Here is a 13,036-nt window from a genome sequence, read left to right on the forward strand (position 1 = left end):
GAAAAGCTTGAAGTGTAGAAAAATGTGCTACGTGGAGAAATGAAAGCCACACAACAGGGATACTTATTCTGGCAGAGTTTTATGCTATGGCTATAGTAGCAATAGGCAAAATATGGCGCCTGTGCCCCCCAGTGACATCACATCACACACATTCTGGAGTCATTCTGGCTCCTTGGGATTGTAACATAAAACAAAAACAAGGTGATAAAAAGGTTTCTGGTGGGTCTGCCAGCCCACGGGTGCTTAGCCCACACTACAAGCTGAATTAGTAAAACTCCAGAGGGGGAGGAATAAAAGAAATAAATTATAGTAATACGAAGTACACTTGTACTGCTGTGTGCTTAAATATGAATGCACTTTCTATGTAATAGATTATGCGGGTGCTTAACTACTTGCCATTTGATTACTGTAATCATTTAAAGTGCTATTAATTAGAATGGTTGCAGGTGGTGCTAACATTGCATGGATGCCGTGTATACAGGGGATACATCTGTGGGCGTTAGCATCTAGAATGTAGTCTTGCCAGTTTGCTTTTATGCATTTTGAAAACTATTCAAAGAATGTGCTGCTCATCGAGGAGAAAACAGCAGAAATAATTGAAGTGGGGGAGGTGAAGAAATGAAGCAATTAGAAATAAATAACCCTGAACTTCCCTGATCCACATGACAGGTTTGAGTGAATGCTCTGAGCTGAGCAAAATGACCTATCTATGTACTGATGTCTGATTTAGAATCAAGTAGAATCTTACACCTACATACTTATAGTTTATGCTTTATTCATTTATACATTTATGTTATTAAAGCATAAGAGCTCATTCAGTGGGGATTTTATAGAAAAGGTACATAAACACAGAGCGGGGCCAGGCGCCCTAGGCAACCGAGTACACAGGAAAATACAACAGACAGTTGGAGAGAGGGGACCGAACATGGGGTAGGTGAAAGAGGAGGTACATACCTGGCGCCCCCCCAGCTTTTGCACCCTAGGCACATGTCTATTCTGCTTACCCCTAGTTCCGGCCCTGCATAAATACTTGCTGAACTTTCAGATATAAATATTGTTACTACCCTGCTGCGAGAGTCAATTAATTCAAAGTAAGGTTTGTTTGCAGGTTAGAGTTCATTGAAGAACGTATAATATCAATCCCAATAAAAGTACAGTCAGCTGGGCCAGACACAAAGCCTTAAAAGCCCTGTCGACTGAAAGCTAACCAGTTCAGATACTCTTAACAATAGTTACTGGCTAAAACATAACTTTTAATAAATATATTAAAACCATAATACACACCACCAACAAACTAAGTCATAACAACAAGACTCCATTGTAACAGTGATGAAGTCCGGGAAAAGTGTCCCTAAAACCATTTAAAAACCAGGCTATAGGTAGAACGGTGTATAGCACAATTACAACTGTCTTAATTGACAGCGTGCTAATTGCAAGCAGTTAGAGTAATGGATGCCAGTCGCAACCCCAGAACCCTCCCTTCCAAAAGTTCCCCAGGCCAATTTTTCCTACCTAGCTACGTGGGGAGCAAATGGGAGCTAGTCGCCCACCGTCCACCTATGCCACAAGCCCGACGCGTTTCGCCGTTTGCGCGGCTTCCTCAGGGGCAGGCTTGTGGCATAGGTGGACGGTGGGCGACTAGCTCCCATTTGCTCCCCACGTAGCTAGGTAGGAAAAATTGGCCTGGGGAACTTTTGGAAGGGAAGCCTGGTTTTTAAATGGTTTTAGGGACACTTTTCCCGGACTTCATCACTGTTACAATGGAGTCTTGTTGTTATGACTTAGTTTGTTGGTGGTGTGTATTATGGTTTTAATATATTTATTAAAAGTTATGTTTTAGCCAGTAACTATTGTTAAGAGTATCTGAACTGGTTAGCTTTCAGTCGACAGGGCTTTTAAGGCTTTGTGTCTGGCCCAGCTGACTGTACTTTTATTGGGATTGATAAATATTGTTACAGTACATCATTTCACTGATAAGAGACCATGCCTCAACTGTGAGAAACTAGTCTCACAGAGCCATTCAACCCCTCTGTGATGGATTGTGGGATTTGAAGTCCCTCTGCTTTTCAGACAGTCTGTGCACCTCTCTCTATTTCTCCATGTTTGATGGATTTGCACAAAATGATTTCCTGTTCTGTATTTAATATTAAAATATTGCTTAACTTTAAGAGTAAAATCACAGGAGCAGTTGTAAATCATTAGGACCCACACATAGTGATTTTAGTCGTTTAATTCAGATTCCAAGGCCTGTGATCCTTTTCTTCCATGGGTCTCTAATCTCACTTCTCCAGCCCCATACTCTTCCAGTGTACTCCAGCATACTCTGCACCTACCATGGTGAGCACATGTGTGGTTTTCAGAGGATGCTGAGACACCAGATAAGTATTGCAGAAGACCCTTCTGTTTTTTAAAGAAGTAAAGCTTATCTAAAGAAGTAGGCTAGAAATGTTGTACATTATGTGTTCTGTACCAGCCCAAGGCAACCACAACCCTTGTCCCAGTAGCTCCCCATCTTCTTTTCTGCTGATTCACTGCACATGCTCTGTGCTGCTGTCACTTACTGATCTTAGGGATCGACTCACAATATACAGTAGAATAGAAATGTCACAATATATGGCTAATTAGTGATAAATACAGATTATTACTACATGGCAGCTCAGAAACCAGTGCAACTAGCATCAGAATTTAATAATCAGCCTTGTAGCACCAGCTTTAATTACAGGCCAACCTCATTTTCTGCTGGATAATATGTGACGACCCCTAAGCTCAGCTTCTTAACAGCTGCTCAGAGCCCACTGAGCATTTGAGTGTCACAGACACTTTCCAAGATGGTGACCTCCTGTGACAAGTTTGAATCCTGGATCATTGCTGCTATTGAGAAGCTGAAACTTTAGTCTGGTGCAATAAGTTCAGTATATAAAATATGGCATTTTTAGCCATATTCATTTTTAAGGTTTAGTTCTCCTTTAAGAGAGTTAGTAATTACAAGTTTTGTACATATTTGCCATTAGATTAAAGAACTGATTTGGTTTCACCCACCAGGTCCTGTCAGCCCATATCTTCCCGCTCACATGAACAGACACAATTGTGCTGAAGTGGAGTGCTTTGCCTTCATAATGTTATGCTGGTATCATTTATTAACTATTTAAAATGAACATCAGACACAAATATATAAATATGCAAAGCAGATGGCAGATATGCGGGATATTACTCTTCATACTTCTGCTATCAGCCCATTGATCAAGCCTGAAACTGTGGGAAAGAAACATTCCAAGCTTAATTGGCTTCTTACCAAGGCTTTGGACACACAAGTCCACTCAGTTATTCTGGTCAGTGCATTGGTGCCATTGGAATGAATTGTTAATAATGTGATTAATGGATCAATGAGAATCGTTACTCAACTAGAGACAAAGACACTCTTGTTATAATTAAGCAAAGAACCTAACCTGGTTAGTGTGAGATGGGCTAAAAGGAGTCAAAAAGCTCTTCATGTGCAAAATTTGTAGCATAAGGCTTTCTAAAAACAGAAGGTATTTACTTGCCTCGTAACATAAACATAGCACTGCAGAGACAAGACATGTGCACCTTCATTGTGTCCAGTGCTGGGTTTTGTTGCTGGATCAGACTCTACTTAATGCAATCCCAAGAAAGGGGTTATAGTACTGGACTTGAGAAACACAAAGGTAAATTAATATGTAACCAATTATTATGTAGCACTGATCTGTCATTTTATATTTTGCAAAAACATGAAAGTGAATTGTTCCCTGAGCTAAACCTCTCACATATGGTCGTTATAAGAACTTTTACTCCAGCGTGAAAAAGTTTTCACCAATTGATTTTTTATAGGAAGCTACAAGACAGATGATAATGCACCCCCTACTGAAATTTATAAGGATGTTAGAAGAGCACTGGCAAGTTCCATGGCCAAATCAATTCTTGACACTGTAGACCCACTGCTGTTATAAAGGTCACAGACGCTGGTTAAAAGGGACATCCTTAAATAGAATACATTTCTCTGTGATGAATATTATGAGATATACACTTGGAAACGTGGGAATAATACGCTTCACCCGCCACTGTTATCAATAAGATACACTTTACAGAGGCATTCCAATCATTTTTCTTTATGGAGTGGCACAGTGATATTTGCAGCAGAACAGCAGATGTTTAAAGGGATACTGTCATCGGTAAACATGTTTTTTTCAAAACGCATCAGTTAATAGTGCTACTCCAGCAGAATTCTGCACTGAAATCCATTTCTCAAAAGAGCAAACAGATTTTTTTATATTCAATTTTGAAATCTGACATGGGGCTAGACATATTGTCAATTTCCCAGCTGCCCCTGGTCATGTGACTTGTGCCTGCACTTTAGGAGAGAAATGCTTTCTGGCAGGCTGCTGTTTTTCCTTCTCAATGTAACTGAATGTGTCTCAGTGGGACATGGGTTTTTACTATTGAGTGTTGTTCTTAGATCTACCAGGCAGCTGTTATCTTGTGTAAGGGAGCTGCTATCTGGTTACCTTCCCATTGTTCTTTTGTTTGGCTGCTGGGGAGGGGAAAGGGAGGGGGATGATATCACTCCAACTTGCAATACAGCAGTAAAGAGTGATTGAAGTTTATCAGAGCACAAGTCACATGACTTGGGGCAGCTGGGAAATTGACAACATGTCTAGCCCCATGTCAGATTTCAAATTTGAATATAATTTTTTTTTTTTCCCATGACAGTATCCCTTTAAAAACAATAATAAAAATGGTACATTGTCAGAACCGGATTTAAAAATGGCGCACCACTAGGCTGCCCTCCCTTCCCACGTCCCCTACCCATTCGCACATACCCCCTACCCACTGGCAACCCCCTGCCCCACAGCCGGACTGCTTACCTACTTCGCAGACAGTTCCCTATGTCCTGCATTCAGGAATTCCAAACATCTCCCAGGCAGACATGTCATCATCTTTAATGAGTAAGCGGATAGGATTAGTATCCACATAATACTGGAGGAATTTATACGTTTCCACTCACCTTAATGGTGTTTTGTGCAAGGGCATAAGAGGCTCATGAAATGGGCTTCGGAAAGTTTCACAACATAATAAATGACGTACAATGTTGTTTAAATACACAAATAAAACTTGGTACTGGTGGGAGGATTGTTGTCTGGCTTATTGAGTAAAAATAAATGAGGGATAAACTGTGCTGTGCCTGTATAAAATATCTGTGAGAAGTGTTTGCATTCACATTTTACTGGAAAACAGAACTGAGCTGAACTATGTTCCCAGAAATCTTGTGACTAGCCCCAGTCAGTGAATCATGTTTCATAAGACATAAGCTGCACCCATAGACTGCCCTGGTGCCTCTCCTTGTCACAGTCCAGTCACTCCTGCAGTTTTACTTTGTCACCAAAATCACAGGATAAAAGTTTATTTTAGGGATTCGACCACTGAGAGGACCACAGACGATGCAGAAAGGTGGATAAACCCAACTCATGCCTATTCAGCTGCGTGTTAGGAAATACAGTAAGGTTCTTAAAGGGATTCTGTCATGATTTTTATGGTGTCGTTTTTATTTCTAAATTACACTGTTTACACTGCAAATAATTTACTCTTCCATGTAACATTTCATTCCTAACCCAACAAAGTGAATTTTTTATTAGTTATAAATAATATTGGTGCGTAGGCAGCCATCTCAGGTAAGTTTGCATTCAGAAAGAGTCAGCACTTCAGAATGGAACTACTTTTAGGCAGGCTATTGTTTCGCCTACTCAATGTAACCGAAGGAGTCTCAGGTGGACATGGATTTTTACTGGATTTATTTGGCTGTTCTTATATCTATCAGGGAGCTGTTATCTGGTTACCTTCCCATAGTTCTGTTGTTAAGCTGCTGGGGTGGGGGGAAGGGAGGGGTGATTTCACTCCAACTTGCAGTAAAGAGTGACTGAAGTTTATCAGAGCACACGTGACATGACTGGGGGCACCTGGGAAACGTACAATACGTCTAGCCCCATGTCAGATTTCAAAATTAAATACAAAAAAAATCTATTTGCTTTTTTGAAAAACAGATTTCAGTGCAGAAGTCTGTCGGAGCGGCACTATTAGCGGATGCATTTTGAAAAAAACATGTTTTCCCATGACAGTATGGGGATCTAAACCCAAAGAATTAAGAGGTTAAGAGGTTTACTTACTCAGGGTGCTTCTTCAAAACACTTTTGCAATCTGCATTCATTTTACATTTTTTGCTCAAGTTTTAGTTATTTTTTTCATATCTGTGTGTCACTATTGCACTAGCAACATATCTATAGTGGTTGCTGTGGCAGGCTCTTAGCAACCACTTGCACTTATATTTTTTATGCACCCATGCGCTTTTATTGTTTTAACGGAAGGAAGAAGACCCAAAGATTACCAACGTGCCGTAAGATGGCGTCTGTGAGCTCCGCTGCGCTCACTCTGCATGTGCGGTCAGTGGGGCACACAATTGTGGGGTAACACTTAGCGGGGGGGACAGGTAGGGGACCAGTGGGGACTTATCACTGTGGGGGGTTGAATTCTCTTTTAAGGGGGATTTAAGCTGTGAAGCTGTGTTTATATGTGCACCTTGATAAAGGTCCCAATGGGGACCGAAACATTGTACATTTATATATATATATATATATATATATATATATATATATATATATATATATATATATGTATATATATATATATATGGAATATATTTCATTCAATACACAAAACTATCCGTGAACAACATTTGATTTAAATAAGGATCCATCGCAAAGTCTTTGAAAGGAATTACAGTTTTATTGCATACTCAGTGCATGCTTTCAAGTAGCACATTTCTATGTTACAATATATCCAATCAGCTCCCAAAACCAATAAATGGCTCACTACTGAATTAGTTGCATAAAAAGCCATCCAATTAATATCCACTTTACATTAACAGGAGATGGATTTGCTGAATTACTTGAAAAGAATCAGTGTATACAAAAGTGCAGCCAAAAAGACCAAAAGACATGCCTTAGGGATAATGGCAACCAAAGGCTTCCTTTATCTGGAATAGGCCAAAGTCCTGCCTGGCCCGGTGAGCTGATACTGCACATGATAAACAAGATTTTTTTGTTTGGTGAAACATGCCACGTTATGTTTAAGTCTTATTACATGGTTTGGGTATATGAGAGAGAAACTGCAAACATCAAGTTGTGTTTGAAATGTACCTCCATATTATATGAAGGTACAAAATGAACCTGAGAATATTTTAAAATAAACAATTTTTTTATATTTACTGCTGCTAAAATGGACATGCTTTGCTCTGGTTTTGAATGATTTCTCCTCAGGCCTAAGTTAATGCCACATGAAATGCCTAGTAAAGGAAGCACAGTATCCAGGTACAGGACAACAGTAGTGGTACCTAAGAAAAACCTAGTGGCAACCTAGACACTTCTTTTGTAGGAACAGGACACATTAACCTGCCAACACAGTATTTCTTTATTAATCCATCGATTTAAACCTTAACCTCTCCGAGGCATTCATTGGTTCTCTTAGTGCAGGGTTAATAATTAAATAGACGTAAACACAATTGTCAATGTTCTACATATTAAACATGGATTGTTTACAATTAGGCAATATTGGTAAAAAAAACTACAATTTATCATTTTTTAACAGGTTAATGGAAGATTTGGTGTCGTTGCAATTATTAGCAAGACATTCAAGATCCAAACGCGTCTGTATCTTCTGTGATCTGCTTGAAATCGTAGTTGCCTCTGCCATCCATGTGAAGGTAATACTGTGCGAAGATGAGAGAGGGAAGTGGTCAGTAAGAGGCTGTTTGAAGTCTGGGCCAGTATCACCCAAAAACAAAAAATGTCCTCAATGGATTTGCCCGCGATGCTTACTATTTCTTCCGTTACTCTGCAGTTCTAGGAACCATGATATTTTAATTTACTAACTTTTTTTGATGGGCCTTTTGTATGCGTTCTTGTTTGGGCAATATATTAAAATGCTTACTGCAACTCAGATCATGTGACTGGTTGTAACTCCAGGAGTGCAAGAGTAAGGAATGAACATGTACTATGCAGGTGGTGCTGATAAAGACTCAAGATAGACAAGCTAGTACAGGTATAGGATCCCTTATCCGGAAACCCGATATCCAGAAAGCTCCGAATTACGGAATGGCTGTCTCCCATAGACTCCATTTTATCCAAATAATCCAAATTTTTTAAAATGATTTCCTTTTTCTCTGTAATAATAAAACAGTAGCTTGTACTTGATCCCAACTAAGATATAATTAATCCTTATTGGAAGCAAAACCAGCCTATTGGGTTTATTTAATGTTTACATGATTTTCTAATAGACATAAGGCAAGAAGACCCAAATTACGGAAAGATCCGTTATCCGGAAAACCCCAGGTCCCAAGCATTCTGGATAACAGATCCCATACCTGTACATACATCCTTTGAAAGAGACAGGAGGAAGACATGCTAAACATTCTTCCTTCCAAATCACTCTACACATAAGAAAAGACAAACCTCATGGTGCTTCCAGAGGGACTTTCTGTGTGACACTGTGAACAGAGTTATTCCAACCTAGGAATCAAGAAGACAGATCCACAGTTAACAGGATAATAATAATTAAAGAAAATCAAACTCAGAATATGAACCAGTTGTGACAATCGATATAATGCACAGATAGTGGAGGTGTTATTTTTAATGTAACCAGCAATATCTGTAATTAGTGTTTACATACACAGTAATATTCTATGCAATTTGAATAGGATGTTTTAGGTTGATTGAGTTTCTTTATAAAAAGTTTCTTTAAAAAAAGATTGAGTTTCTTTATAAAAAAAATCATCTGAATCTTATCGTTTATGAAACATACAAGTCTGATTCATCACAGTAAATTATAGAAAGAATTATGTCACTGAAGAGCGGATTACTGCACCATCTGCTGGTCAAACAGTCCCCACTACAGTCTGTATTGCATTGGGATGCTAGGATCCACCTCTTCCCCGTCTCAAAACAGAACAGAACTTTCCACTCCTGAAATCCTTATCACGGCTCCCCATAAAGCAAAGAGCTCATAGGTGCGCGGCAACTGCACATGTGCCAGAAAGCTCTGTAAATTACCAAAGGGGAGGAAAAAAAAACAAAAGAGAGACAGAAGATGGTGCCAGCCCAGGCCTAAATGGGGGCCAGGCTGTACTGGAAAGCTCATGCGCTGCAAAGACCCAAAGCCGCGCTGAAAAGACCCAAAGCCACGCTGAAAGACCAGAAGCCGCGTTGAAAAGACCAGAAGCCGCGTTGAAAAGACCAGAAGCCGCGTTGAAAAGACCAGAAGCCGCGTTGAAAAGACCAGAAGCCGCGTTGAAAAGACCAGAAGCCGCGTTGAAAAGACCAGAAGCCGCAACAAAAAGACCAGAAGCCGCAACAAAAAGACCAGAAGCCGCAACAAAAAGACCCGAAGCCGCAACGAAAAGACCCGAAGCCGCAACGAAAAGACCCGAAGCCGCACCGAAAAGACCCGAAGCCGCACCGAAAAGACCCGAAGCCGCACCGAAAAGACCCGAAGCCGCACCGAAAAGACCCGAAGCCGCACCGAAAAGACCTGAAGCCATAGCTGTGCCGAAAAGACCCAAAGGCACTCCGAAAAGACCCAAAGGCACTCCGAAAAGACCCAAAGGCACTCCGAAAAGACCCAAAGGCACTCCGAAAAGACCCAAAGGCACTCCGAAAAGACCCAAAGGCACTCCGAAAAGACCCAAAGGCACTCCGAAAAGACCCAAAGGCACTCCGAAAAGACCCAAAGGCACTCCGAAAAGACCCAAAGGCACTCCGAAAAGACCCAAAGGCACTCTGAAAAGACCCAAAAAGCAGTCCGAAAAGACCCAAAGCCATTCCGAAAAGACCCAAAGCCGCGCCAAAAATACCAAAGCCAAGAAAAGAGCCTGAAGTAAGTTCCACTGAACACCAATGTTTTTTATTTTATTGAACCCCTGGCCACCAATGATTTTTTAAAATATTCTATGGGGCCCCTGTGCACCAATGTTTTTGTAAAAACTTTTATGGGGGGCCCTGGTGCAATTTTTTTTTTTAATTTATAGGGGGGCACCTGACCACCAATGATTTTTTTTAAACTTGTAGGGGGCCCTGACCACCAATGTTTTTGTAAAAACTTTTACAAAAATTCCCCTGGCACCACTGTTATTTTTTTAATTTATGGGGGGGCCCTGACCACCAATGGCTTTTTATAACTTGTGAGTGAGGGGGTTTACCATTTTTAGCGCTGGCGTCTGTAGTGTGGGTGGGCAGGGACCAGGGGGACCAGAAAATTTTGCTGTGCGGGGCTGATGGCGGTCCTGCCCATGAGATCTGCTGTGCTACCCTGCATGGATTGGTCAGCATTACATCCTTGGACATTTTTTCAAGTAACAAGACTATGCGGGGAAAAAGCGAGGGGGGAGCAATGGAGCTCAGTGCATGGGGGCTTTTCTCTTTACCTACCGGGGGTTTAGTTCTCCTTTAAAACTGTAATATACTTGTATATCTGTTATTGCACTGATACTTGTTTGGTATAAATGTAACGTTCTACTATACAGTGCTATATACACAACTAGCGTTCTACAAATAAAATTATAAATATGTACATGGGGCTACATTTCAAACTGTACCAACACTGTTATCAGGTTGTATAACAAAGTCCCATCTGCTCATACTTCCACAGAAAAGCCTGTAAATCACCAGTGATTAGCAGATATTAGGAATGATTAACACTACCAGTATAATTACACTCAGCTTTTGTTTGTTATATTAAAGGTCATGATTATGGTAGGTTTACAGATACACTAATGGCACATGAGGCAGATCGCAGCTGGCACAAAAGCACCCAAAATCTCCCCCTGCCACCTCCCATTGACTTGAGGGATATACCTGAACAGGGGCGTAACTACAGAGGAAGCAGACCCTGCGGGGGCCCAGGAGGTATAGCGGCCCCATGATTCATATGCCATTCAATAAATATTGCTTAAGCCTTTCAAGGAAAACTATACCCCCCAAACAATGTAGGTCTCTATAAAAAGATATGGCATAAAACAGCTCATATGTAAAATCCTGCTTCATGTAAATAAACCATTTTAATAAAAATATACTTTTTTTATTAGTATGTGCCATTGGGTAATCATAAATAGAAAACCACCATTTTAAAAAATAAGGGCAACCCACTGGAATCGTATTATTTACAGAGCACACAAACATGCCAAACAAATTATACATGTTAGGTCACATGAGCCAATTAACAGACAGAGTTGTGTCTTTTGCTTCCACACTTCTTCCTGTTACAGTTAGAGTTGAAGTATTTCTGGTCAGGTGATCTCTGAGGCAGCACAGAGACCATCATGAAATTGTGGCTCAAGGCAAGAGATGTAAAAGGGCAATATTTACTTAAATATTTATTCCAGTTTATTAAGATTCTTTAATATGCCACTTATTTTGATTTAAACTGTTGGTCAAGTATTCATATTGGGGGGGTATAGTTTTCCTTTAAGCAAGAACAATAAGGGGAATATTATTACAATAGCTAGATCAGTATAAGTCAAAAGAAATATAGTGCTCCTCCAAATCACTGTGGTTAAAATGAAGAAGAAAAAAACTTTCAGCTTAAGGTGGCCATACACGGGCCGATAAAAGCTGCCGACAGATCGAGTCGGCAGCTTATTGGCCTGTGTATGGGGCCCCCCGATGGGCTTCCCCGATCGAGATCTGGCCGAAAGCTGGCCAGATCTCGATCGGATGGGACAAAAAATCCCGTCGGATCGCGGCCGGGTCTGTTCGTTGATGCGGTCCCGCGATCGACCGCCCGTTCCCATTCGTTAGGGTGGGCATATCGGAGAGAGATCCGCTCGTTTGGCGATGTCTCTCCGTGTATGGCCAAGTCAAGTAGGATGTGTGAAATCAATGTGAGATACAAGTGCCAAACATTAAATAACATTATACTTCTAAAACAGGTGGAAAGTTAAAATAAAAAATGAAGAAAAGAAGACACTGTTATAAAAGGAGGAAAAGAAAAGTGTTGAATTTGGCTAGAAGTATAAAAAAAAAACAGATGGATTGTGGGAGACTTCATCCTCCCTGTATTTTTGTCTGAAATAGTGCCTTGAAAAGTATAGCAACAGAAAGTTGTGGCACTATATAAACAGTTGGAGAAGAGGGTTACATCGACCTCACATATACATATTATATACAGCTTCATTAAAGTGTATGTTATCGGCTACAAATACCAAGCAAAATAGTTTTAGTAGGTTTTTATGAAGTTATTTAACTGTAAAGTCTCTCATTACTTTGCTCTGTACAGGGACATTTCTAACATTAGAACAAAGCATTGCAGGTGGCACTTCTTTAAAGATGGCATAGAGCCTCCCACAGGTACATGTCTGAACTTTATGTGGTAAGAGACCTGACAACCAGTCAGTGTTCAGAATGCCTAGATCCTGCACAGAAGAATAAAAGACTGGCCTTAAACACGGATTCCCTTTATGGCATTTGCTCATACTATATGTTTTCCAGCTTGCTGCTGGCATTTATAAGATACGGACCCCTAAAAAAATGCTGTATTTACCATTTTAATATGTGTTCTTGTTAATGGTTTTAATTTTACTTACCTTCCTACAGTGGTTGTAGATGTAACCTTCTACATCTACACTGACGGCACTAGTGCATTCATCCAAAATGGCAAACTGGGGTTTGTGGTAAAACAACCGTGCCATCTGGAATAAAATATATAATAATTATGTACTGTATGTACACACAGACATAATTGTGTTATAGATCAAACAAAAAATCGTAAACATACATCTATGGTAAAAAAAATAAATCTATTTATTAATCAATTTATTAATACATACCGTATATACTCGCGTATAAGCCGAGTTTTTCAGCACCCAAAATGTGCTGAAAAACTCTACCTCGGCTTATACGCGGGTCAGCTAAAAAAGGTTGCTGCTTACTCACTGATTGAAGTCTGCAGTGACTCCTCCGTGCTGCCCATACTTCTCCCC

General features: G+C 40.3%; 1 protein-coding gene across 4 annotated transcripts in view; it reads right to left on the minus strand.

Annotated features, from left to right (window-relative positions):
- Positions 1-6,772: 6,772 nt before the first annotated feature.
- The window catches only part of abcd3.S (ATP binding cassette subfamily D member 3 S homeolog), a 38,459-nt gene continuing 32,195 nt past the window's right edge, over positions 6,773-13,036 (minus strand). For all 4 annotated transcript variants that reach the window (XM_018259563.2, XM_018259564.2, XM_041591293.1 and 1 more), the window contains 3 exon segments: positions 12,641-12,745; positions 8,517-8,573; positions 6,773-7,774 (listed from right to left, as the gene is read on the minus strand). In XM_018259563.2, the coding sequence (XP_018115052.1) occupies positions 7,697-7,774; positions 8,517-8,573; positions 12,641-12,745 (240 nt within the window). In that variant the 3' untranslated portion in view covers positions 6,773-7,696.

This window comes from Xenopus laevis, chromosome 4S, assembly GCF_017654675.1.
Source record: "Xenopus laevis strain J_2021 chromosome 4S, Xenopus_laevis_v10.1, whole genome shotgun sequence".
In the NCBI taxonomy this organism is placed as follows: domain Eukaryota; kingdom Metazoa; phylum Chordata; class Amphibia; order Anura; family Pipidae; genus Xenopus; species Xenopus laevis.